The sequence below is a fragment of the Orussus abietinus genome, unplaced genomic scaffold, assembly GCF_000612105.2.
Source record: "Orussus abietinus isolate OABI.00-Male unplaced genomic scaffold, Oabi_2.0 scaffold6, whole genome shotgun sequence".
In the NCBI taxonomy this organism is placed as follows: Eukaryota; Metazoa; Arthropoda; class Insecta; order Hymenoptera; family Orussidae; genus Orussus; species Orussus abietinus.
The window spans coordinates 2,464,611-2,492,119 of record NW_019396002.1 but is presented as its reverse complement, the minus strand read 5'-3'; the positions used below and the strand labels follow the sequence as shown (position 1 = coordinate 2,492,119).

At 49.1% G+C, this 27,509-nt stretch overlaps 1 protein-coding gene across 1 annotated transcript; it reads right to left on the bottom strand.

Moving 5' to 3' along the window:
• Positions 1–10,366: 10,366 nt before the first annotated feature.
• Positions 10,367–26,385, bottom strand: LOC105704470. The gene is made up of 7 exons (XM_012433694.1): positions 26,091–26,385; positions 25,753–25,983; positions 19,185–19,298; positions 18,862–18,948; positions 11,574–11,774; positions 11,177–11,362; positions 10,367–11,073 (listed from the first exon to the last, which is right to left on the bottom strand). Exons 1-7 carry the CDS (start codon positions 26,383–26,385, stop codon positions 10,367–10,369), a joined length of 1,821 nt encoding a protein of 606 aa, XP_012289117.1.
• Positions 26,386–27,509: the final 1,124 nt, after the last annotated feature.

Below are 27,509 nucleotides of genomic sequence, written 5' to 3'. Positions count from 1 at the left end.
TAGGTGACTTGATAGACGCGGTGTCTTCTTTTGGCCTAGAGCAACGTTTCGTTTGGAATTCCTACTTCTTGCGAAAGGAGGCCATCGGGATCTGGGTATCCTTCGGGTGCTGGGGTCCTTTCTACGAGTCTTCCTGGAGAATCGGCTGAGACAGTTCGGGGGCTGCTCGGAGCTGCGAGACGCGATCTCCAGGCCGGTGGAGGGAGAAAAAGCCCGATTTCGATCCCCGGGAGTTTCTTTCATCAGAAAATAATTAAGGTTTTCTATGGAGATGATGGATTCGGCCGAGCTGGCGCTCGCTCAGTCAACGTCACTGGTTGACAATGGGTTCAATGGATGGAGCGCTCCTTTATTTAAAGTAGCTTTGTGTCCTCGACCCACCCCCGCGCCCCGAGCGCTTCTTGGTGTATCTGGATCTGGATCGGACTATCAGGGGGGACGTGGGGACTTTGGGGTGTGGGTTCCTTGGGCTAATGAAAAAATAGTGTTCCGTCATCGAAGGTGGGATTTGCCGCCCCGGGTCCTGTCCGGGATCCGCTGGACCCTACAGGAGCTGGTCCACACCTTAGGGGTGGGCTTTTGTTGGGCTTTCCTCCCAGACTTCCTGCCCCCTTATCGTTTCGATACGACACTTTTTCCAGAAATTACATTTTTGCAGGAAAACTTAAGAAAATAGCCTAAGAATGACCAGCAATCCCATCAGCGAACAGGGACAGGTGATGGTCTAGTTATTTCGGTGGCGATTGTCAATTGGTCATTACAACTCGACACTTCTAAGGGTCGTCATTCGATTATCGAGGGAGGGTCGACGATCTTTGAAACGATCGGCTAAGGAAATGTGGAAAAAAGTGGCGAGCTGGAAGGTGACGATCTTTAGGGTGGTCGAGAAAGAGTTGGCGAAACAAAGGCACCGTTTAACGACAATGTCGGCGCTCCCTCTGGAGTTCTTCCAGCAGCCCTTAGAACGGATGCTGGGTGGCGGGCGCCCGTTCTCGGGGAGGTGGTATTATTCCGAACCATTTGTCACTCGGGCAAGCCGACAACCCCTTCGCTTCTCGAGACCACCCTGCCCCCTCGGCGAGCACACCCTCGCGTTTTTATAGCCGCGAATGGTCGCAATATGCCGACAAGGGGGCTTACACCCGGGACGAAGGAACTCGAGAACAGATTAAGAGGGTGCAAGGATTTTTTTCCAACCCCTCCAAGGCGAACGGATTAAACGCTCCTGGTTCAGGCCCGCGGGTGTCGGCGCGAACTCCCCAGTCCTGGAGGACTCTTTCAAGGATCCCTCGAAAAGGGATGCATAAAACCATCTCGTGGCGTCCGACATTTCGTGCAGAAATATACACCCCACGTGTTTACCCTCTGTTATGATAATTAACAACCCACCTTCAAGGTTCGCCCGAATGTGGTTCAACCCCAAATCATAAGGGTCTCTTGTTCCTTTCTTCAAATTAATAATACAATTCCGGATAAGTTTCTATCATTTCCCCATTTGGGCCTAACTTCAGGTGACCCAGAGACCGAAGAGGCTTGAGGGTCGGTCTCAATTATAGTTTCAATTTTCCGGACCGACTGGACGAAAGTCGGGGGTGGTTCGAGACGAAAGAGGTGACCAAGATGGCGGCGACGACGGGTCAGTCTGAGTGCTGGCTCGAGTATCAACTTGGTCGAAACTTTAAAGTTTCCCCCGGAGTGGGGTGGGGGTTGGCACGGGGACAGGGATGAAAGAGCATCCCTTTTCCGGTGGCATTCAAATGTGGCCTTTCCAACCATGCAACCCCATATCTCCCTTATCCAACCCCTTAGTGATATCTCGCCATCTCGGTCTTTCCTTCTCCCGGGGGCGAGCGCCCCCTTTGAGCGCCCCCAGCCGGCAAACAAATGACGCTTGAAACAAACGAAAGACGCGACGGCGTTTGTCTTTTGCCCCCGACACGGGCCGTGCGGGCACGCACGGAATTCGCCCCCGGGGCAGGAAAAAAATCTTCCCACCGGATTTTTGTCTCGGTTAGCCGAACGCTTTTGTTTAATGGCTTGCGAGGACCTCGCGAGAATCTACCGGGGTGGCGGTGCCGGCGGAAGGACGAATTTCCTTCGGGAAATCGACCGAAGGACGCCGATCTTCCAAGCGAACGTCCATCCGCGATTTCGTTCCTTTCCATCCCTAAACAACGCGTCCTCGAAGAATTAGAAATCCAGAAACCCTTGATCAATCAATTTTTAAAGATGCTCATTTTTATTTCAAACATACATGAAGATACTTTAAAGATAGACAAGAGTTTGCACGATAAAAGGAAAAAAAAAGAAAAGTAACCGTTGGATTGGAGTAGTTACGCCTAAGTGCAGGGCGCGAGCCTCGCCACAGCCTTAAAGATCCACCGCGTCGAAAAAATCCGGTTTACAAGGAAACTATTGATATTGAAGAATTTTTGTAGAGGCATTTATTCCGTGGCTTTTCACCAGCAATGGCCCTTAGCTGTTGCGGCGCGGAAGTTTCCTCTGGATTTCGAGAAAATTCCGCGTTTTGATGGCGGAAAGAGGAGAGCGCGCGGTTCTTGACAATGGGTCTCCGCCGATCATTAGGGAGCGAGGAACGTCTCCGGCGGGACGGTTTGGCTCTTCGGGAGTGAAAGGAAATTTGATTACTACTCGAAGAAGATGCCGAAGTTCGGGGATGGACGCCGTTTAAGGCGTCCCTCTCTTCCAATACCTTAATGTCAGTCGGCGTTACGGGTCTTTGTCTTCGCCCCCTTTGCCCCACGGTGCAAAGGGGTTTCCAGCCACCCGCCGCACTCGAGGATGAAGCTTTATTTAGCAGATGATATTTACGACTTCCAATCCCGCGGGCGACCCTCCCAACTTTTATATTGTCTTTGCCGAAGTTAAGCTTTCCCGGCGATTCGCCTCGATATTCCGCTCCTCCGAGAGTCCCCGATTGTCTCGCGGAGGAATCGACCAGAGCCTTCCTAACCTAACTTCCTGACCTCAACGTTTCATTCGAAAGACGTGAAAACGAATCCCAATCCTCCCTCATTTGGCCTTTACTCGTGTATCCGTCGATTCAGGGCGACCTTTTTAGGTTAGGATCTCCCGGAAGGTCCCACCTTAAGGGCGGAAAAAAGAACTTTTCCGAGGAAAATCCAGAATACGTCGTCGGGGAATTCCGCGTACATCTCCTCCTAGATGGCAAGAGCCTGTAAACAACAGCGGCAAACATAATATGTTGAACGCCCCGGGCTGGCAGGAGTAACCCTCGTTCTCGAGGTTAATGCTTCGATGCTATCAGACTTCGTCAATATGAGCATCCCGCGAGGCCTTCCCAACTTTTCCCGCCGTTAAACGAGCCCACGTGACCGGCTTAAAGTCTGCCATCTTACACATCCACGTGCAGGAAAGTTGATTTAACTTTTCCTTTAAATAAAGGCGGTCGTACCGTGCGATGGGTCCAAAAAATTGAGAAATATTTTATGTCATTAATTGCTTTTATAATATCTCTCGAATACGTAGAATAAAGGATATTTCAATATTGGAAGTCGGCACGTGACTACTCAGTTACACGCGTAGAACGGAGCAGGGGTCGAGCACCAGAGCCGTCCTCATGATGAATTCAATGAATTCAGTGAATTCGGCTGCTACCTAAGACCTTTCTGACTAATGCTCATGTAGAGGAGATACTAAACTCATTGCAGATCCTTTCCTATGTTAATCGAGACGCTACAGGAACGGTTAGTTTAGTTTTGACTGGGCGTTCGAGCGGCGGGTGTTTAAGAACTGCATTTTTTAAATTGGCTCACAGGATTTCTCAAAAATTACTGAATCGAGTTTGCTCTAATTTATATGGTATGCTCAGTAGACTTATGGTTCTCGCTCGAAATAGGATAATTGCGATGACTGTCGTAGTTTTTATTTTTAAGCAAGCTTAAACAGTCGAGAAAAAGACAAAACGCGGAACTAAATTTTCAAAACCGCGCCAAAAATCTAATTCTCAATATTTTCATTTGATCCTAGTTCCGGCTATAGCCGCAGATCTACGGATTAAAATGCTGTTTTACTTTTTGATTTCTGATGAACAGAACAGCCGGAATCATGTCAGCCGTCACCCTACTTATTTTTCACACGAGTGTCTTTCGAACGCTGTAAAGTCGATACCAAGCTATATTTTTGCTTGAAGAAAATTCCGAGGGACTGTATAAATATTAATAAATATATTGTAAAAATTCCGAGATGGGGTATCTTCATGGTTCGTTAGTGGAAATTCACAAAAAGGGAAGTGAAAGAATACAGCCGTCACACGGTACGACTGCCTTAAGTAAGCAAAATGTCTCCTTCAAATGTAGTTTCCGAAAATGTAAAGTTAAGTAAGAATTGACTATCTCTGTATTAAATGTACCGATCAATTTCGTTTGTTCCGAAAAGGAAAAAAAAAATGCGGAAAATTAGTCCAATCTCGATGACCTGGTGATAGTTGACATTACCCATCCGAGAGATTCAGGAAACGACATTCTCTGTTTGTGAAAATTAGTCTGGTCTGAAAGTCTCTGAAAATTAGTCCCGTGAAAATTAGTCTGATCTGAAAATCTCTGCTAATTAATCCAGGCTAATCATCGCAGATAATGACTATATATATATATTAGGGAGACCGAAAAGTAATCAAAATTTTACTGTACTCACTAACTGTGAATGAGCTCATCGAAGAAATTTTGATTACTTTTCGGTCCCCCTAATATATATATTTGGCGCGAAACTCTACCGAGTTTCTTAATCAGCGAGTTAGATCGACTTCGACGGAGTCTAGGAAGGCTTAAAATGTTTAGTTGGAGCACTTGGAAGCCAGGCTGGTTGGATGAAACTTTGATCGAACTCGAAGGGTTTCGGTGATCTGGGACTTTTTGTTAAATCGCGGGATTTTGAGGTGAGTTCGAATAGGTCGAAGTTCGCGGGGGTCGGGGTGCAGGGGTAGCCGCTCATTTTTCACCCGGCTAACCGAATTTGTCGAACTCGGACCTTCGACGAGGGTGGGATCTAATTTCAGGGCGATTCCGATGGATGCGAGGTGCTACCCTCCGAACTAGAGGCTGCCCGCCATCATTTATACGAATTACAACCCCCAAGGCCCAGAGACGATCGTTTGTTATTATTAGTTGAATAGGTGGGACTTTAACGTCGCATTTGGCTGCGTAGAAAATGGTTTCCCAATCGACACTTGACTCACGCCGATTTTGTATCGAAACGTTGCAAAGGGACGTTCGGAAATCGAATATGCCTCTTTTCTTAGAAATACCGGCTAAAGAAGATATTAAAAAGATGTAGGGTTCGTATATTGGGCGTTGAATAGAATTTCAGTAGAGGAAGCTTTTCCGGTGCGTCCAAGATGGCGTCCAAGATGGCGTCGGGAGAGCCGCATCGCGCAAGAAACGTCGCGCCTTCGAGGCGGTTTTTCAGCCCGGAGGGTGGCTCGTAAAATCTCGAAAATGTCCAGATTCGCGCGCCAGGCGATAAAAAGGCGTTACTTAGGGTTCGGCGTTAAAGAAATTAGAGAGATAATTCCTCGGACGAATACCCAATTTACCCTTTCGTATGTGGCGCGAGCGCCGTGGCCTTATTATCTAAAGTGCTCGGCTGGCAGGGCCGTAGCGAAAGAGTAAAAAGGATCGCCGGGGAAGAACAAAAAGTAAGGGGACACTCTCCGGCGAACCCGGAACTTCGCCCCGGGACCCCGAGGAGCCGCTCCTGCAGGACTTTTTCCACCCGTCGCCCATAATTCATTTACACCCGAGATATTCCTCCGCGTTGGGGAAGGAGCCGTCTCGCGATAGCCCCGCAAAAAAACCCCTTCATTAATCTCCGATTATAGCCGTCCCTTATGAAAGGAACATCACCGACTCGTCGCCTCGCGGCGTGAAATAAACTGTTAAAATAAATACCCCGACACCCAGTATTATTTTTCTCTCCCAACTTGAGTTCTTAAAGAAACCGACGCGGGTCTAAGGGCCTTCCGCCATCTTGAATTTTCCTCTCGATCAAGCGAGGATTCTAATGGGCGAGAAACGAGGCTGAAAAATAGATATCCCTCCAAAGAAGCTCCGGGAAGGGATTACTATCGTCCAGCAACACCCCTCGACCATGTCGGGCATTTACAACCCCCGATCGGACTCGTCAAACCTTGATTGGCCAGCCAAAATCAGTGCCCATGAAGGGCCAAGTCTCGATTAAAAGAACCAACATCATCCCCTCAAAATGCATTTCTGGCCCGCGGCGGGGGTGGGGGCTCGGGGTCGGGGGCGGCGAGTCTTTGTTGCTATTTCGGTGGCCGCTCGGACAGATAGGTTCGATCGATGAATCAATCCGTATCCCGTGACATTGACGGGGGTGAGTCGGATCGGGGTTGGGGGTGCGCGTGGATGCGCCGGGCTCACCGTTGGGCGGCAGGGGGTGCAGGGTGCAGGGCAGGTGCGGGTGTATTAAAAAGCGGGGGTGGCTGCGGTCGCGTACCAATCACCCCCCGGGACTGCCCCCGGGGGGACGGGCGGGGGCGACCGGGCCACGAGTGGAAAGGGATCATATAGACGGTTTGTTCGGACGACGACCGGCAGCAACCACCCCCCCGACTCCCCCCGTGAAATTTTAATCGTGTCGTCATTGGGGTAGTTTGTTGCGATAACCCGACCGGCTTCCACCGTGTACCTCAGGATTCCGACACCCTTTTTTACACCCCCCTCCTCGCCCCAACCTGCCGGGTGGGCCTCCTTTCCGCAAGGGGGCGAAAATGCGTTCTGCCACTCTTTGGAAAATTAACCCCTGAATATCGGATTAACATATATAACCTGTTTAATCTTCAGCTTTTCATCCATGTATTCGTATATCTGTAAGAAATGCTGGAGGTGGTGACACCGTTTTATAGGTTAGAATGCAATTTTCTGGACGAGTTGATGGCTCTCTAGGGATATTTGGATTTCTAGTGGAATGAGGTTCTGCGCAGGTTTTATTAGGGTGGCTGGCCAGGAAGAGACACCCCTTTGCGAGGAACGCCGTACGTCCGGCCTGGTTAATTGCCGCGTTTCCCCTAGATTCGTCATTTCCCCGTGGGTGGCGGCGGTCGCGCGTCAGGATTATTGCTCATTTGTTCCACGGGCCGGCCGCAAAATAATGTAGAAAATTGTTTTGCGGCCTTTTTATCTGGATTCGGGGTGCCTCCGGCGGGCTTTGTGTTCCCATCAATCACGCGACCTTCCCGCCGGATATCGGCCGGCTCGACCGCTTTTTGCGTGCACATCCCGCTCGATTGCAATCGGCGAATTATTGAATCTGGTGCACAGGCACAGCTGCATCCACGCGCACCCTCACATACGGGAAAGCGCAGCTCTGCAAGGTGCCGGTGCAACTGCCCATAGGAATGAACCGAACGATATTTCTGACCTCTCGTGGGATTTGCTAATAGTACTTGTGACGTCACGAACTACGTTGTAAAATAGTAATATAAAATGTACATCCGCGAAGAGACTCTCGATTGTGGATTTTTAAGTCCGGCCATTGTTCTCTCTAGTAATTGATATTAACCCGGATAGAAATTCATGATCATCATACCATGAGGATAGTCGATTTGCAAACCATTTGCCGAACACTTGCTGCATGAAATGTTTGCAATATATGCACGTATATTGCACAATAAAATTGAACAAAGATTTGCGGTAGATTTGTCACGCCATGGAACAAATATAGGCTATAGACGCTGCAATTATTTATCGACAATACGTGAGATGAACTTAGCTGTACGTATGCGTATAAACATTGCATATGTTTAACTTCGTTTCATATTTAAGTATTTTTCGTTCGTCATTGGGTACTGCATATCTGAGTGCCAAATGAGGACTCGTAAGCAACACTCTCGTGACTTATTTCATGATCTTTTATCAGGCAAATTTCATGCTAATGTTTTATCACTTTATCTATCTGGGAAGATTTCAGTGATACCAGGATGCAGCAGCGATTTAAATGACATTGCTTCGAAATTCGAGGGTCCCTCGTTCGATATCTAACGTTTAAAATTAGGGTTCTAATTATGGTACGCAGCAACAATTTAAATGAAATTGTCGCGAAACTCTAGAAACGCCGAAGCATTGTAATTTATGTCTTTCTTTGGATATTTTATCTTCCGGAGGCAGGAAATGTACGAACAAAATACAGTCCCTGGAAATGGAGTCGCTTTTTAATTCCTGGATTCGGCCATTTTGTCAATTAGAATTTTTACCATAGCCGAATTCGTTGGTTGGAACAATTTCAATGGAATTGTTGCGAAACTCGAGATGCGCGCAAGTGTTGTAATTTATGCCCCCCGCTCGATATTTAACCGATGTTTAATCCCCCGGGGAGCAACAAATGTAATATCCGAAAAAAAAATTCATGGCGGCCCGTCGAAACCGCGGCCTTCATTATAAATTGGGCAATCGTTTTCCATACCCAGGGTCCCTAAACAAATACATTTGTTTATAACAATCGGGCACCCGCAGGAATTCCCCGCTCCCGGAAATCGATCCTGCAAATTGTGAAATTTCTCGTTTTACCTTCGAGCCTCGGCAAATCCTCCGTCCCTGAAACGAGAGACATTCGTAAACTGTAAACAAATGAATAAAACTGCACGTAAACCACTCAACAATACGTATAATGACAATCGATGACGTGACAGGAGTTCGAACGAAAGGAAGTGTCGATGAACAAATTACGATCGTTGTTACAACATTACTCCAGGCACAAAACCATGTCGGGAAGTCTTCCGTGATCGAGTTATTTACAGTGATAAGATTAGTTAATGGGTAGTAGTTTACAAGTAATGGTCGATTTTTAGGAGAGCCAGAAAGACGCGTTTGCAAGATGATTTTCCTCGTCCTTCTTGAGGAGCAACAAACAATTTGCCATATCTTTTTTCTTTTAAATACAATTCATCCAATACTTCCATCAGTCGTGTTGCAAAATGTACACCATGTAACTATTGCTTAGGACAAATCAAATGACACTGTCAAGAAACGTTTAAGAAGTCATTTCCTATACCAGGTTTTTGTCAACGAATAGTATCCTTAGAATGTATTTAATCGCTGACCAAGGATACGGAATTATCGAGAATTTTCTAAGAATTTTTTCTTTCATTCATTGATAACGTTTCGCGTCAGCCCAGGAGGTCCTGAAAATAGCAGCTGAAAATTGGGCTGGGATTAAAAAAAAAAATTGAAAGGGAGTCGAGAATAGGTGAGCTAAGGATACGAGCAAACGATCCTTCTGATCCTCTCGTGGGACCGTCTCGTTTGGGGAACTCTTCAAGATCGATACGCTGACACAACCTGAGGATAATTATCGGGAGGGGTGCTCGAAAAAGATTATCCTAATTAGTATCTGGCGCCACTTATTTACACGCTATTCGACGTAAACCCTGGTTAGTCCTCGAGTCCCTGGTGTCCTGACGCACGAATCAGGAAGAAGTCATCCCTGATGTCAGGCCGCAGCTGATCCCTAAGGATCAGTTTCCGGGCAAGATTCGGATGATCTGATATGATCATTCTGTAAGGATCCCATTGCCTTGACAAGTCAGAATTGGCTCTTGCGACTGGGAGGTCCTTGGTTCAAAATCCAGGGGTAGTCCTGAGTCCCGCGTGAGGACTCTCAGTGCTGGTCGGATCATCGGTTTGGTTCCTAGACGAGATCTAGAAGAGATCGATGACTCCGATTCTGATGTCTTCAGGACTCTCCGAAGAAGTCCAGTCCTCAGGTCTGTCTGGTCCTGGTTCGGAATATGGAGTCCTTGAATAAAAGTCAGGGCCTTTTAAGTAGACGACTTCCCTTCCGGATCCCAGATAGCTCTTCAGCCTACGATGACTTTTTCTCAGTATGTCTGCAGACTTGTTTGAGTGAATTGATGGATTGTACATGGTCATTCGTCATTTCAGTCTGACACCATGGTCAGGGAACTTGATCCCAGTATCGATTCATCCTGTGGACTTCGTCGAAAGTGGTGGTTACCGTGTCCTGGGACACCTAGTGCATGATCCTTTGACCCCAGGTCTAAAATCATTGTGCCGATCGTTGTCGGGAGTGAATTTTAATTACTTTCCCTAAACTGACTTGTCTATGCAGTTTTTATGTACAGATCATCAGTGTTCTGGATTGCGACTATACCTAGACTCGTTTATCTCTTTGATCCTTGTCTTTAATCCTCGTGGAAGAGATCATTCCCAGCAGGGAATTCTACCTTATTCTGGGAGGAGCAATCGGTATCTACTTCGACTCAGGTTTTCGTCATTCTTCGTTAGATCTCAAGATCTAAGATACCCTGATCCTGTTCTCAGACCCTTTGGAACGAACCCAATGATGGGTCTTAATAAGGTCTCCAGACTTGTCTGGGCTTGGGAGTCCTTTCCCTCCTGGGGGTGACGGATTCCCTTTCCGACTCGTCCTCGTCCTCCTTCCTCCGGGTCGTCAGATCCTGCCCTACATTTTCCTTATCCTGATCGCGTTTGGTGCTGAGATCGACGGTTCCCTCAAGCCTGATCTTCACCGCCAGGTCGCTGCGCCTGAGCTGCTCCTGTTCAGGTCCTATTTCATGGTCCTTCAGGTTCTCCAAGCTAGGCCTGAGCCTGGACGAAGCTTCCTGGGAGTCATCCCTGGAGTTGGCATCATCGGGATCGCTCCTGAGCGGCGAGTCCCTTCCCAGCAGGGACTCCTCGCTCCTGGGGCGATCCTTCTTGGAGTCCTGATCCTCAGGCCTGTCGCCATCATCCACCTCGATGCTCCCATCAGGACTATCTGCATCCTGCAGGCCATCTCCTCGATGACCGTCCTCTTCCTTCGACGCCTCTTCGGGGCTGCCAGAGGATCCTCTCAGTTTCCTCAGATCCTCCAACCTGGCCTGATCCGGCCTCTGAAGACGCTGTTGAGCCATCCTGAGAGCCAGGGCGTGCCATTCAGGCTCCAAGATGTATTGCTGAGTGTGGTACAGAGGGTTGTACAGCCAGGAAGACTGAGGAAGCAGGGGGGCGAATATCGAGCCGAATAGGGACCCTGTTGCTCCCAGCAGGTGGAGTCCTGGAATCAAAAAACATCGTTTTCATGTGTGCCTCGGGACATAACTCTCAGACCCAGGTTGAGGATTCTAATCGAAGCTACACCTGTTCATTCAAGAACCCACCTTGAAAATGGGGGTGCGGAGGGTGGTGTCCCGAGGGACTGGGAGTCGTCGTGGTGGTCTCAGCAGGTGGAGTGGGAGCCGTCACTGACGCTGTCGTGAGCAAACCTGGCCCGTTCCCAGGGGACGTCGTCGGGGTGACGTCCCTGACGGAGACGCTAATGGGTCCCAGGTCGTTCCGGGAAGATTCTGGGCGAGAAAACGGAGCATGGAAGTACCGAGCGCTGAGAGTTAGGAATATTCATAAATATTCTCAGGCAAGATCGGGAGTCCTTTGAGCAAAGTCAGACTTGGTCTCGGTCATTCCACTAAAGATGGCTGAGGCGTTTTATAAGGATTGGAATCACGTTCCCAGTATCAGCAGCATAAGTGCCCCTGCATCCTCAGCAGGTGGACTTACCGATGGCCGGCACCGGGAGCCTCGGGGACCTTTGTTCGATGGCATGATGGAAAGGGTTGAAGGCCGAGGCCCCACCTGGGGGTGGATGGGAGTGCGAGTGGTGGCCGGGCGGCGGCGGAAGACACTGCGGAGGCAGCGACCCCCGTGGCAGGCCACCCCAACCCTGGTTCCCACCTTGCTCCAGGCTCAGGTGCTGTAACCCTGAAAAGGACGACCCACTTGTCAGGAGATCGCCTTCGCTTGGTCCAAATCGCCCCTAACCTCTACAGACAGAACCAATATTTTCCCAGACCAATGGCGTCGTAAGAAAGCTGTCTCCCCCCCTCCATGAATCCGAGTCATGACTCGGGCCGACCTGGAGTCATTCTCTCGGTGGGTTTTCGGAAAACCTTGATCAATAGTAGATTATAGCGTCATCTGTGCGAGGCAGTTTAAAAATTCCGTAAAAGCTCCGAAGCCAAAGGCGCGGCTGGTGGGGGGCGACAGTAGGGGAAGTTAGGGGAAGCGGTGGTGGGGAGGGGTATAGGGTTACTGGCCAGTGGGCGTGGCCTGCGGAGATTGCGGCGAACCCGATTGGTTGGCCGCAAACCCCCCGCCGGCGGCCGCGAACGGCGCTAGTGGTCGCCGGAGGGGGGGCGACGGTAGGGAGGGCGCGGAGTAGGTGGGGGGCCGCGATGGGGAGCGGGAGGGGAGGGAAAGCTCCGAAAGGGAGCGGAGGGGAAATTTTTAAGCTCTCTTTAAGCCGGGCGGCGGGGAGGACACTGCTATCTGGCCTTCTACCGGCGGCACGTTCGCTGCCACCGTTGTAGCTATGCTACTTTATGAGAGGATTAAGAAAACGATAAGAGCTCGCGACTTGAAAAGCTTCGTAACTCTGGGCTTTGCCGGCGCGGACTCCGCTCGTCCTGACATCGCCGGCCTGTCCTCGCCCCGGACTCCGGGGCAGGGAACTCTCATTCCCTTAATGGAAATTTCCCTGCGGTCAGGTCGGAGCTTTCCGAGCTTTCCGCCGTAGCGCGAGACGAGTTTGATTCCTTTCTTTATTTTCTGGGAATTTTTCTACCCTGTTTAGGAATCTCTGACGACTCTGATGTCGCTTAAAGGTCCCATAGAGGTAACCTCGAAAAAGCTCAGGGTCAAAATTCGGAAAGCTCACGGACTCGAAAGGTAGGTAGGAAAATTAAGTAAATTACGATTCACCGCGTTAATTTCATTTCGAAAGTGATGGTCGAGCTTACCGGGTTAAATCGAGCGCCCATGGCGAGAAGCTTCGCTTGCCCGCGCCGGTTGTGCTGCCGGTTTGAGCTTCCGGCTCGCCGGGGGCGGAAGCTCGCCGCGAGAGCGCGCCACCGTTCGCGCGTCTGGTTGGGCGGGGACGATAATTTCGAAAACAAATGAAGACTAATGAGGGGAGGGCCGCGGAGGGAATGCCGGGAAGAGAAAGGGTTGAAGGAGCTGCTACTCTTTAAGGGGTGAGCAATGTTAAGCTTAAACGTTACGGCTCTCCGAGTAGTTGCCCGTGCCGGGGGAGCTCGAGTTTAAGGGATGATATATTGCACCCCCGAATCCACGAGATTCGGCGACATCTTGGAAGGTCGCGCGATTGAGACGTTTCCCCGACAGCCCCGATATGTAAAAAGAAAAAATCAACCCCCCGAAGGAAAGCTCACCCTGCGATCTCGACATTTCCTTTGGCAAATAATCGAGATTAAAAGTCGTCTATACGATCTTCCAGCCCTTATTGACGTCCCTTGGGGAATGTTTCTAGGATGTGGAAGAATCTTTTACCTCCCCTCCACCCACCCTTCCTCTTTATCTCGGAAGGGGGTGGTATCGTAATGCCGAATTAATATGCAGAATGCACGGGGCTCTCCGGTAGCCACTATCTTCGGGGCGGAAACTTAAAGAGGCATTACGGGGTGAATTCCCCAAAGTAAAGAGTAAAGCTCCGCAGGGGTAGGCAACCCCCCCCCCGGCCCGGATCCCCGGGATCCCCGAGATACATAATAAATTAATTCGCGTATTTTCTTGTCCTCCTTATCTATTCAAATCTATGCAAAACAGGCGTTAAAACGCGCCCCTTAGCTCGCTTAGGCGTTAACCCTTGTGGAGCCCATGGTGTTTTGCACCCTCCTTGGCGCGGAGGTAGCCGTTCACCCCTTCGGGTGGCAACCCTCCCGGCCGGGTGTCTTTGCACACCCACCCTTTGCGCCCGTTCTCATTATCGCGTCGCGCAACCCCTAAAATGCCACCCCTAAAGGTCCCCGGTAGAGGCAGGGCCTAAGAGACCGGCCGACTACCCCGAAGAGAGCCTGTTTCACCCCCTCCGACCTCGGCCGAAAAACAGACCGACGCCGAGGATGCCAAGGGGGTGAAAAGCGGTTGCAAGTGGACAGTTGCGGCCGTTCTTTCCATTTTCTTCGGGGAGGAAATAAATGAAAACTCGTTACGGAACCTGATTTTTGAAAATAGTAAACTCGGTTGAATTTTCCGCCAATTACACACGCACACACCTGCATACATGTGCGCGACCGTCGCCGAGGTATTAAGGTCAAGTTTCGGTATGATAAGCTTGTCAGGATCAATTTTTTATCTAACAACACCGAGACACATAAACAACAATGGTTTTGTAGTTTTTTTCCTAATTTTTTTTAGATTTAATGGTGACACTTTTCTCCATCGAATAGAGTATTAAAGATGACGTTTAACTTGCGTTGTTACATCGGCGGGAATTTAATTGAATTCACGGCGGGACGTTCGATAAGACTTTTTAAATAATGGGGTTAGAATTAGGGATTTCGGAGACTTTAGTTCGCGGTGGTGAATTTTCATCCTCCAAGGTATACACGTTGTGATTTTTTGTCCTCATTTCACGTAAAAAGGACGAATTAAATTCCACCCCGAAGAGCCTGGGTTAGGGGCGGGTCACCCTTCGTGTCGTGGGGTAAAAAGCAGAGCGATGCTGAGAATGGCACGAGAGAGTCGAAAAAGAAAAAGGCTGAAAGGGTTAAGGAGGGAGGGAAGAGGGTTGAAAGGGCCGATTGTAGGCATTCGAGCTGAGACATTCTTTTTTCGAGGAGGGAGGAATTTCTTCGCCCCAAATCCGTGTAAATTGCGAAGATGGTTTATCGAATATTTATTCATTAACTCTGCGTTCCCGGGGTATTTCAGTCAAGGATGGTTTTACATCCCTTTAGAGATTAATTAACAATATAATGAATGAAGTTTAATATCCAGCTTTCATGGAAAATCTCTTAAGACCGACCCGAGAAGGTTCCGCCGACCGAGGGGGCGGTTTTCCCGTTCCGTTTCTCAAGGGGGTGGTTTCCCGATGTTCTCCAAGGGGCGCCTCCCCCCGAAGAAGGACTATCCTTGTCGGGGGTGTCATTAGTTACCGTCGCCCCCGAGAGCGGTCACCGGACCTGATTAAAAGACGAGCCTGACCCACCCCTAGGTAGGGGTGGGCCCCAATAGGGGCTGAAATGTGAGGCGAATTTAAAGGACCCCCGTGATTCGACACGACGGTGGACAACCCTTAAAAAGGTTCCCTTTAAGGACCCCGCTACCCTTCCGAAGGGTTTCCGAGGACAAGTTGGCTCCTTTAAAGGCCGGCCTTTTCATCCCTCGGCCCACCCCCGAAAACCTGGGCCGAGGGGGTCGAAAGAAGTTCGAAATTGTCGACGTAATTCGATTCGCGACAGCCAATAGGTCGCAAGTCCGGGTGTCGGTCGTGAGGCTCGAGCCTCCGGGGGTGGTTCGCCCCCGCGGGGGGTTGGTGCCTTTTTAAGGGGATGCTCGCCCTTAAAAACGCGAATTTACTGCAAAGCGATCCGAGGGGCGGTCTCGACGGTCGCGACGGGGCAGGGGGTGACGGAAAAGGCAGTTTTAAACGCGCGCCTAACAATCTCCCCCAAATGAGGTAAAGGCCACCTTATTGAAACAGGGGTTGCGATTTTTCCGCCCCCGGAGGCGGTTAATTGACACGGGGGGAGGCCGGATGGGGTGACGCCGCGTTCTTGTTAACTCAAATCCCGGCTACGCGATTTTTCAACCCCCGCGACCACCCCCGGGGGGCGACGGGGTGTCTATCGCCCCCGGATCTTGGGGTGCGATTTTAAATGCACCCGGACTTTCTTCCATGCTGTAATTGATTCTCTCCGGGAATTTAAAAAATCGCGGTTTTTATTATCCTCCTCTCTCATTAATTTCCATAATACAGGCACTTCAAATACGAAGGTTAAGCTCATTGAAATGAACGTTCCATTAAAAATGTAATTTTGAAAAACTACCCCAAGGGAATTACTCGACTCGGAATCCTCAAAATAATTATTGTCATTTCCAGTGATTTTTACAAAAAAAAGGTATTTAGAAGAGGGTCAAAAGAGTCCGATTTGATATTTCGGGTTTCCAATTCCGTCTCTCGCCACCCCAAAGAGTCCATAAAATTCGTCCCTGCTGCTGAGGCAGGCCGAACGAAATTTAATAACATCCCCCGGTTACACCTCAATGGGTACCTTAACAACCCCTGCACGAGTAGCTGCGTGGAAGTGTCTCCTTATCAACCCCCGGCGCGGATATCTAATAAACCACCCCTTGAAACACACCCTTACCCAGCCACCGATACCCTCTTCTCTTGGCCCCTGCCCAAGCCCGGTCGAGGGGGAGACCACCCCCAAAACCCCCNACCCCCCGACACCCCCTACACCCGACTGACCCGCCCCCGAAGTGGACAGAGGCGCAACCTGTGCTGCACGGGCTGAACTACCGAGGCGAAAGGGTTCACGGAAATGGCGGGAAGTATTCAAATTAGGGGATGATTAGCTCCGAGGGTAAGTTGGCGGAGTAGGTAGTAACCGATACCTTCCCTTCCGTGAAAATGCCCAAATCCCGAAATGAGCTCCAGAAAGGAGGGATTCGAAATGATCGACCCTAAATCTGGTACATCCGTAACGACTACCCTTAAATATGAGAACTGAGAAGACGACGCGTGATGAAGTTTCCGTGATAAGGTATCTGAAAATTGGTTTGATAGAGGCGAATGAGGGAAGAATGGGGGATCGAGAGTCGTCGATCCTGGATCCAGGATCAGGGAGGGGTCGGGAGTGGCAGGACTCTTGCTGGTCCTTGATTGGGGTGGGGGTGGGTGGTTCGCACTGTGGGTGGCGGCGGTGGCGAGAGATCGACGGCAGGACCGGGGGCTTCCGCCCCCGTATCAGGGGGAGCGAAGCTCCGTTAAGCCGCTTATCATGCCGAAACAATACACTGTCGGTGCACCAGTATCACTTCCCCTCGCGCCCCTGCGCCCTCTAGTCCCATCAAAATTTGGACCTCCCAACGAGTTCGAATGAAATTCCCTACTGGCTCCAGATCGAACGGACCAGTCCTGCAGGAGCCTCGCAAATATTCACGAGTCGCCCAACATCCTGCAGGAAAGGGCCAGTTGGAGACCCCGCCACCTCCAATCCGATCGGCTGCACCTGCAGCTTGCACCTCTCTGTCTTGGAAATTCTCCCCTTCTAACCAAAGTTGCTCCACTATGAAATAATTTAAAGATGAAAAAAGAGGCTGTTAAATTATAAGATCATCCGCGTAGCTAGGAAATTATGAATTTTATTAGACATCGTAACCTCGATGCACCTGCGACTGCATCTTTGATTATCTGCACCGGAGACGCTACCTTTGTAATCAAAGTTGCTCCACGTTGAAATAATTCGGTTAATAATTTCAATAAATTTGGATGAATCACAAAAGGTTCATCGTGTTACTAAGAAATGGTGAAATTTTCTGCTACTTCGATCTTGATGCAATTGCAGCTACATCCTTCACATTTCTGTACTTGAGACGCATTTCCTTATAATGTCAATTGCTCTTCAAAGGAATTGTTTTAATCGGAAAGGAAATTATTGAATCATATTAAATTCATCCGTGTTATTAGGGTAAAGTAGGGGATATCGTACCGGCAAATTGTACCATTACGATATTTAAGAACACATACTAAGAAATGGCCATATAACTGAAAAATTATGAACTTAAGTGTGCTACATTTGTTTATACCTAACTATTTGGTGGCAGCACCGGTGAGTACTAAAGACAAAGGCATATTGTATTAGTTTGCTAACGCCTTACTAATTTTGCCCCATTGATTCTAACCGACTACACCACGTGGGGTACGTTAGAAAATTGTCACCAATAATTGTTAAAAAGTTAATTTAATTTTCATGCGAGTACATGCATTACCTTTTGCATAATCCTAAACGGACACTTTAAAAATTATGAAACTGAAAACAACTCCCGGTAATATTGTCCCACCGCATAATCGGGTAATTTGTCCCGGTACAATTATCCCTTCTGTGTTTATTAAGTCAAAGCTTTGATTATCTAAATATTCACCCTTCGACAAACGTGATTCTGTTTAGAAATGGCACCAAAAAGAATTATGGTTATCCTAAGATATGAGGAAAGCCATTAACACGTTCCGTGCCACGCCGTATACCACCCGAGGTTAACGCGTATTATCGGTGGTACACGTGGCACAGAACGTGCTAAATTGTAAAAAGTGGTTTCATGAAAACTGTGCTAATGTAAAATCTACATGAATTCCACATATTCATTTTTCGTCGTAAAATATGATTTATGTAATCAACTTTCTTTTCCGAATTTTACTTAAATGGTCAATGTTTTGCTTAGAATCCATTTCTCGTACGTGGTACAAATTATCCGACCTTATTATAACAGAAGAGGACGATTTACCAAATGAGCTGTTTAAATCGTGCCGTTGTAAGGAATATTTTATTTGAATGTCTACCGTATTAAATAGCATTGATGTACTTGCATGTGTGTACTTTGCATACAGAGTTTCACAGATAAATGAGATACGAATTCGTTTACTAAAAGATCCTGTCAAAAACATTTCTATTGGCATTTTTGTAAACCTGGTACAATTTACCCAACCCTACCCTAGATGTCTGCCATGGTGAATTTTATTAGTCCTCGCGACCTCAACAATGCCCAATAAGGGATGAAAAGGCAACGCGCCCTCCCTCGGCCTCTCCTAACGAGAGTCTTCTCCACTTAGACACCAGGGGAAAACTCAATTTTGAGTTGGCGGACCCGGCGCGGCTCAATTTTGACACCCTCCGTGCGAGGTCTTCGGAGAGGAGCGAAGGGACGGAGTGGGTGGCAAACTTAGTTATCCATCAACCTGGCTGACTACCCCTAGAGTCAAGGAGTCGAGGGTGGCTCTTCGGGGGAATTCGCCAGATAGGGCCTCCTAGGAAATTTGACTTACCGGACAGCTTGAACCCTAGGGGGTCCTGGGGGTGTCCGAAGGGGAAGGGCCTCGGTCCGAAGTGGAAGGGATGAAAGGCCTGGTGTCCTGAAATTTCATCGAGATTCCTCCATAAGGACGACTTTCCGTGGGATTCCCTAGAAAAATCCCTAAACACCCCTTAGTACTTACACGTTACCTATGAACTCCCTACCCTCATTTATAATCATCCACAACCCTTAATCATAATTACCCGCGGTAATATCAATTAGTTTTCCGAGATATCGAGATTAACGATAACAGATGCACCCTTATCACTTTTGGCTTGTACTCACTGTACTCACTTGTCTTTGACCTCGGCTCTCGAGGGCCATCGACTGTCACTTTGATGGCCTTTGACAGCGTCGCCACCTGCGGGGGTGTCGTCTGCAGCATGATCGTCAGGGTGAAGCTTTTCCCTGAAATCCGAAAAGTCGTCACTTCGAATTTCCCCGGAAGTATTAGAAATACCATTCAGACACCCCGACGTCAATGTGCCGCGTCAAGCTCTGCGGAAACAAAACACAAATGTGACGGAAGTAAGGGGTGGACGCGCGGCGCCATTGCGTCGATGATTCGCCCCCGTAATATGATAATGCCCCCCACCACCGAACGAACAAACGTCCCCGGCAAATATTCATACCGAGATTGAAAAATTCACCGACTTTAGCCGAAACCATTGAAAATTGGGAAAAAGCCGAGCGCGGTTTTAGTACTTTTAATTGTGGCATGAGGGGTGAGTGGTGAAAGTGATACCCATTTTAACGCAGTTTCGCGCACTTTAACGCACTTGGCATCACGCTAGTCAGCTTATGGAGCTTATAACGCGGCGCCAGGGCGATCTGGAACTGTACGGGACAGAATAGGGCAGTCCAGGACGGAGGGGGTGCAATATACGTATGCACGTGTGAGGGTAGTTTTATTTTATGGCAGCAAAGGGGGTTGAGTGGTAATGGGCGGGTTTTTACGGTGAACCACGACATTTAACCGGCTTACCGCCGTCGCCGCGCGAAATATTCCACGGAGAGAGAGAGAGCCACCCCTAAACTTTTACGGCAGATCGCGAAAAGCTCGGCGAATTTCCGAAGGACACCCCTCGATCGTGTCCCCTCCACTCGGGAGGAGATGCATCCCTCGAATTCTTCACCCTACTCGAAAATCCCTCGAAAATCTCGTACCCCTGTAATCGTCCATAATTGGGGGTAGTTTTCTAGAAAGTATATTAAAAATAACATTAATTAGGGGAGTCTGTAAGAAAAAATTATCAGGGATGGAGAATACCGAGAAGAGACGCAAAGAAGCGGAAACGAAGCTCGATGAAGACGTCCAAGAGTGGAAACGGAAAGAAAAAGATCCCCAGGGGTCGAAGAAGCCGAAATCGGTTCGGACTTATTGGGGGCGGATTTTGAGGGTTGGCAAGGAGAGTCCTTAGGAGGATCCTAACGAGGCTGAGGTTTATTGCCGTCGCGGTGTCAGGGTCGTCATGGGGAAACGGGGTTGCCCTGGAAAAGGGGGTGGCTGAGACATTTTGGGGGTGTTTATGAGGCATTATGTGTAACTCGGCGGAAGAACGATTCCTTCCCGTCTTCGCAGCCGTTATGGGAAAACACCTACGGGGGATTTATGGGGATCCTGAAACGTCCTTCTACGACCTAACCTAGAAAACACCTAAACTCCCTTAAATCCACCCCTACGGAATTTTCACGTCACCTTCTTAATTTTGTAAAATATTTTCCGAGTGATGCGATTCAATTATGCATTTGGAAAATGAATCGATTAATGAATTACGCCTACTTTTGAGTGGAAGAGCAGTTTATTCCCGTCTTCGCAGCCATTATGGGAAAACACCTACGGGAGATTTACGGGGACCCTGGATCATCCTTCTACGACCTAACCTCGAAAACACCTAAGAACTCCCTTAAATCTACCCCTACGAAATGTTCATGTCACCTTCTTAATTTTGTAAAATATTTTCAGGGTGATACGAGTTAATTATGCGTTTGGAAAATGAATCGATCAATGAACTACGTTTAATTGTGGCGTGTGGGGGTTTTTATCGGGCACCTCGCTTGATAAGGAGGGAAAGGTCGAGGGAAATTGCCGTAAATGGGGAGACGAGGAGAGATTCGAAAACGCTCACGTTCGCCCCAAGTTTACTCAGGGATCATGCAGTGTTAAAAACACCCCTGTTTGCCGGCGAGCCGAGGGTGGCTCTGGATCGTTATTTCGGAGTGTTTGTAGTGTTTTAAGATTCTGACGTTTTGACTACCCGAATCGCCATAAAGGAGCTGAGTACACCGAATCGCGTGCTGCTCGCCGTTAAAGAGGGCTGCCCGACTTTTTTCCAACCCCCTTTTCTCCCATTCTTCCAAAATGACCTCTCACCACTCCTTCGCTCGGGAAAATAATTATTACCGTTTGTAAATAATTCCCGGAACTCGGGGAGATCCGTTCCTTTTTTTCTCGCGAGCTTTAATAACCGGGAACGATGAAAGCCAGCGAGTTTAATAAGCGACAACCACCGTCGCGGCGCCGATCAATCGTCTCTGATAATGTCATCGGAAATCCATTTTAAATATTCCCTCTCTTGGTTATTAGTGGAATATCAGGAAAATCGGAAAAATTCAATCGGAAGGTATTCCACAGCGGTAGAAAATTGTATCAATATTATTTCGGGATTTTCCGAACACGGGGAGCTCCACATTCCGTTGGAACCGTCGCGCGATTGGTCGGACTGGCCGCCAATTTTGAAAGTAATGAATCGTAAAAAGGACTCATCTTGAGTAATCTAATCGTCCACACAAGGCATAAGGGACGAATTTGTATAAAAAAAAAAAATGATTTTACACATTTTCCAGCATGGGAACCTCGACATTCCCTTGGAACCATTTCGCGATTGGTTGACGTCAACGCAAATTTTAAAATTAACAGAGAACCGAATGAAAGGTTTGTCTTGAGTAATCTAATCGTGCAAATAAGGCACTAGTTATGAAAATATATAAAAATTTATTACGCCATTTTCTGGACAAGGGAAGCGCGACTTTCCGATGGAGCCGTCGCGCGATTGGCCGACGCCGCCGCGAATCCTAAAAGTCGACGCAACGAAGGCGTAAGAAGGGTTTATCCTGGCGGATAAAAATTAATAAATTTCACGAGCTCCCGGCTAATCGAATCGTTCAAGTGAGGCATAAGGAATGCTTTCCGAGGGGGTGCGTCCGGCCGATTAAAAAGCAGGGCCACCGAGCTTGCTCTTGCGAAAGTACGGAATTAGCATAGGTATGTTAACGAAAAGAAAAAAGAGACGCAGGAGGAAAACAAAAAAAGAACCGGCACAGGGAGGAAGGCAGATGTAGGGGGGTGCAGGGGCCAGGGGGTGGAATAAAAAAGAGCGAAGCCGGATCGGAGCGCGAAGCCAGGGCGAAAAATAATGTTTAATCGGTAGAAAAGCTCGACCAGTGCAGCCAACCCCCGTTCAGCGCCCTGGCCCCTTGTCCCCCATTCCGCCCCTGCTCGGCACCCTTAGTGCGGACTTGGAGGGGCGATTTTTTAATTTTTAATTGGGAAAAAAGGCACCGAGAGATCGCACCGGACCCGGGAGGGGTGCCAAGGTACCCCACCTGGAGGATGCCTTCCGCCTCCGTGGTCATCCCCGTCTCGAAAGGGGTGAGCCGCCCCATTTTTTCCTCCTCCGAGAGGATTCACCACCTCACCGCCCCGAGCGGAACGAAACAGCACACCCCCTTTCATTTTCATTTCCATTTTCATTTTCGTTATGATTTTCATCTCCATCCACGTTGCATTAGCTCGCAAAGTATTTGGGTAAAAACGCTCATGGAAGAAGTACCTTGATAAACCTTCCTAGATGAGGAAACGCGGAAATTGAGAGGGAAATTAAAAAACCAGGAAAAATCAAGCGGAACGTAATTGGAGAAATTATGGGATGTGGTAGGAGGGGTAGGGTCTAAAAAATGAAACGGAGAGGTCGGGGGTGGCAAGGACGGGGTTAAGTCGGCGCCCATCTTGTGGAGGCGGTTCCTCCTATTCCCGGATACCAGGACACCCTGGTACCGGGAATAGGGGAATATTATCGTGCTCGTGCAGGGGTGTATATCACCCGGCACCCCTTTCGTTCTCGACAGGGATTAGCGTCAACCTCCGAGGCTAGGAGTCAGGAACGAGTAGGGTCCTCGTAGCGGCACACGGCACCACACAAACGGTTCTCCCTGTGTTCCCCGTGTTCCCTGTGTGCACAGGGTGTTCCATGGGTGCCGTGTGCTCGGCCATAGGTGTGGATACGTAAAACGACGAACGGATCGCATAAATACCGGAGTTACCGGTGTTTTATGACGGTTCGGATATCCGAGGTACGGACGAGGAGGGCTAGAGAGACACCCTCGAGGTATCGACAGCTAGATCCTGACCGATGTCCTGGTACCCGGTGTCCAGGACCCAGCCGGGAGATGTCTTCTTCCTGGTACACCCTTCCATTGGTGACCATCCCAAACTAATCCTCAGCGCCATTACGAATTTACCCATTGGTACCAAGAACCCATCGAAAGAGGGCTGATCATGTCCGACACTTCCATTTACAAGGATTTAATAATTATCAAGATTACCTAACACAATCTTTAATTGCCCTTTGGTCCTAAGAAGAACCCATCAAATGTGGGTTGATCGTGTCCGATGACCTTATTTTTAAGAATTTATTAAGGATCAAGATTAGTGGGGTGATCACGTGTATGGTACCAGTCACGTGGTGGAGGGGTGTTCTCCCTCTGGTGCTGATGCCTCTGGGATTTCATGAAAGTACCGGGCTTCTTCAAACCAGGTGAAGTTTTTATCTTTCAAGTAAGGAAATTCAGGATGTCTTTGTAGGATCAATCCCTGTCCTGAAAATCCATCGATCAGTTCCTTAATCAGTCAATGTGGAAGCCGAGCGGCGCGCAACAGAGCGAAATAAATGTATTCCAACGGGAATAAACACGGTGAATGTTTATAAAACGCATCGAGGTTACGCCAGCCGGCAAACGCCATAAATTATGGAATTGGTGGAAATTCGAAAATCCATTCCGACCCCTCTGGCGTTTGTTATCCGGAGTTTTGCAAACTGATTTTGGGAGCAGTCTGTTGGACGGATCATCGATTCCTTGGGACTGCACGGCTGGATTGAAAAATTGGAGGTGGATTAGAATATTATGACCGGATGACGATTAATGGTCCACTTTCTTGGGACTTGGACCCAAGAAGGGGATCCCATGGGTGGGGGAGGGCGATTAGGGGGTTTCCAACGGGAAAGAAGGATTTCCCGGCACTCGAAACCGATCTTGCAGGAGGATCTCGAGGCAAATCGTTGCGTACGAGTGGTAGTTAGGGGCTGGCCGTAATGCAGTAACGAGGGCTTACTGCCATGGAAACCAAAGCCGCTTACAGTCAACCACTCGGCCTCACCCCTGCACCTACCGTCCACATACGATATGTCGTATGTATGCATCCACGATGCGTGCCCAATTCGCCATTTTTACGGAAAACCCCCGGCTAGGTTCCGCATTTTCCACGGACGTGGAAAAAGTCCGATTCGAGATCCACTCACCGTTCCTTCAGACCCTGCGCTCCGATTCGCGTCCTTAACCTCACCTAATCGTGCCGTCCTAACCTCAATTTCGGTACCGCGCCCCGTCCGAAGGACTACATGTCTGTTTAAGATATCTTAAGATAGGAAAAAGGGAAAAAAGAGGATGGATCTCTGTCTCGGACGAAGACTGCGTCGTCAAAGGAGCATCCAGCGGGAATTAAGGCACCCCCTTTCTGAAAAATGGCGAACTCCCGATTAGGGTAGGAAACGCTGGGGGAAATAATTCACGAGTCCAAGTACTCGGCTGGCACGCGGGATGTGGAAAGAAGAAGGCACCCTTAAACGTCCATCGACTTTAAAGAGTGCCGGCCCTGGAGCACCCTCAGCGCGCCCCGAAAAGGCGACACGCTTCCGCTCGAACTCTGCAATTTCCTATTCCAATTTGCCATAAACAAGTCGGGCTTTCTCCGCGCTTTCTCTCTCGTTAAAACCGTCGAGGAGAGGCGACTTTAGCGGGAGCGAACTCGCCCTGAAGGAATTAAAGAAATCGGGGGAAGAAGTCAAAACGACGCCTCTTCGGGCGGAGGAAGACTTTCCAAGATGGCGGCGGCGGTTGCGCTCCGGCTGCCTTTAATTCCTGGTGGATTATTTTAGAAAATCTAGTAACGGAGATTTCCGGGTAACAGGGGATGATTTAATGAAAAGGCTCCAATCATCCTCGCTTCTGCGTTTTTTAAGTTAGGCCCGCTGCTATTCGGGAGGTCAGAAAGAGTCGCATTAACGGTCCCTAATGGCGGCGATGATTAGGGAGCATTATTTAGGGTCCGGGGAGACGAATTTTTCTGCACCCCAACCTGGGGCTCGCTTCCCCGAGGAAAGGAATCGTCAATTATTAACCGACCTACGGAATTAAAAATCTCCGCGTCCGCCATGTTGGGTGCTCGGATCGGACGGCGTATTTGCCGAGTGAATTAAAAATGAGAGGGAATAAGTATCCCGCGGGAAGCCACGATGGAGCCCTAAGGAGGGAGACCCATCAGGAGGAGAGGGCCGGCTTAATGTGCCTTTGAATCTTTCAGGGCCGACCAATGAGGTCCGAGTGGATTCTTCCTGAAGGGCTGTTCTGGGACATGGGTGTCCTTCCGCTAACAGGACTATTAGGGTAGTTTGTTGTCGGGCGACCCAGGACATCAGCCTAGATCCTGCGTTACAACCAAGTTCACATCAATCTTCTCAATGTAAACCTTCACTTTCCACCCTATCGTCAATTCGTAACGATTAGAATAATTGTGACCTCTCACCTCGCCCACTCCTGCCGACGAACCTCAGGTCGTTGAATTTGGCGACCTGGTTCTTCATCAGCGCCGTCGAGTTCCGGAGCTCGGCACAGCAGTTCTCGTCGTTGCCGGCTCTAACAGTGACCAGGGTACCATCGCCGACCTCGCCCAGGGCCACCACCTTGAAAGCCATGGGCAGCGTCTTGTTGGACCTCCAGTGGGACGGCAGGACGGTGCAGACCACGTGAGGACATCCTGGGAAGATTAGAATGAGTTGTTTAGATAGTTACCTTGTGATTCTCGGATGTTAAGTCCAGAGATCAAGGGACCAGGGTTTAAGGACGGTTCCAAAGGGTTCCTACCGGTCCTGACCAATTCTCCAGGATGCTCAGCCAGGAGTCCATCGAGGGTCCTTTCTGCCAAGAGGTCCGCGGTGAGAGAGCAGTCCGAAAGGTGATTGCCGCCGGCAGATCCCTGGGGAGGGACCTCGCTGGCCAGGTGCATTATTCTCCTGGAGGAGGCCCTGGTCCTCCTGATCCTGGAGCCCCCGATTTGACCCACTGGGTTCACCTGGTGATGACGGGTGGATCTAGGATCCACGTGATCTACGCCGGGAGGCCGATCCTCTCGGCGGGCATCTCGCGAGGGGTTCGTCATGAGAACGAGATCATCGACCACTTGCCGGAAGTCCTCGGGTTCCTACGTTCCCATTGGTCCAGACCCGGCTTCCCTTAGTGTCCCTGGGACCGAGGATCATTTACCACGAGCAACCGCCACTAAATAATTAACTAACACTGAACGACCGGCTTAAAGTCTAATCCCAAAGTCACAAGAAGAGGACCGTCGTCCACTTGGGGGATCCATCATCCTCCCGTTCTCGTTCGGCCAGACTTCGGAGTTGGCTGCTTCCCGGACTAGAGATTTTTTAAGTCCATCAACCGCTGACAAACGATCGCCTGACATTGAACGATCGGTTCAGATCCTAAATGCGAACTTGGGTAATTAAGGTACCCAGGGAGTATCTGCTCGAATTCGACCGCCGTCAATCTGAGATTTACTGTTGGTGATTGACTGAGGTCGAAATCGTTGCAGTTATTAAATGCCTCGCCCCAAATCGACTAGTCATATTCGAACGTAAGCCTAATTTCCTGAAGCATCTGTAACTTATTCTCTAACACCTTGATCGTAGATAATTATATCAATCTAGAGCACGTCAACTCCTAATATATTTCTGCTCCTAATAGTCTCCGATTCGTAGTATCTACTTTGGTCACCGATCATCGAGTTGTAAACTTTAAACACACTGCAAATCGGTAGATAGCTGATCGATCGGTGGCAAGGGAAGACCTCAATATTAGCTGATTGCCCACAGACCTATCGAATTAATGAATCTCAACGATTCCTATCGGAGCGATCAGTGGACAACTTTGGCATCATCCAAAGCTGCAGAACTGTAATTCCTACCGAGAATTCAGAACGATTAATTATTGTTTAGAGTCAAGAATCCTTTATTTCACTTTCAGGATTTTTTATTGGTGGTTTTTGGGTCAGTTAATCGATCCCGGAGATCTTAGTTAGGTGAGGTAAGGACGAAGAACCCTGGGCCCATTCAGAGATCCTCGATTTCGTGTCCACCATGGGCCTGTATCGGTGTCCAACCCCCAGGAATCGGATTTGTTTTCCCCTGAATCGCGGCATCGTGTCTCTCCGTATCTCCCGGCCCTGTCCCCAGGATCCTTTGATCCTTATTTCATTATCCTGCGACGGGGCCGACGAATCCG

Coding starts and splice junctions, on each gene's coding strand:
- LOC105704470 (XM_012433694.1), bottom strand. CDS start 26,385: ATGACGAACCCCTCGCGAGATGCCCGCCGAGAGGATCGGCCTCCCGGC. Junction 11,775..18,861: donor CCTAGGGTTCAAGCTGTCCG/GTAAGTCAAATT, acceptor CGTCCTTTTCAG/GGTTACAGCACCTGAGCCTG. Junction 11,363..11,573: donor GCTCCCGGTGCCGGCCATCG/GTAAGTCCACCT, acceptor TTTCTCGCCCAG/AATCTTCCCGGAACGACCTG.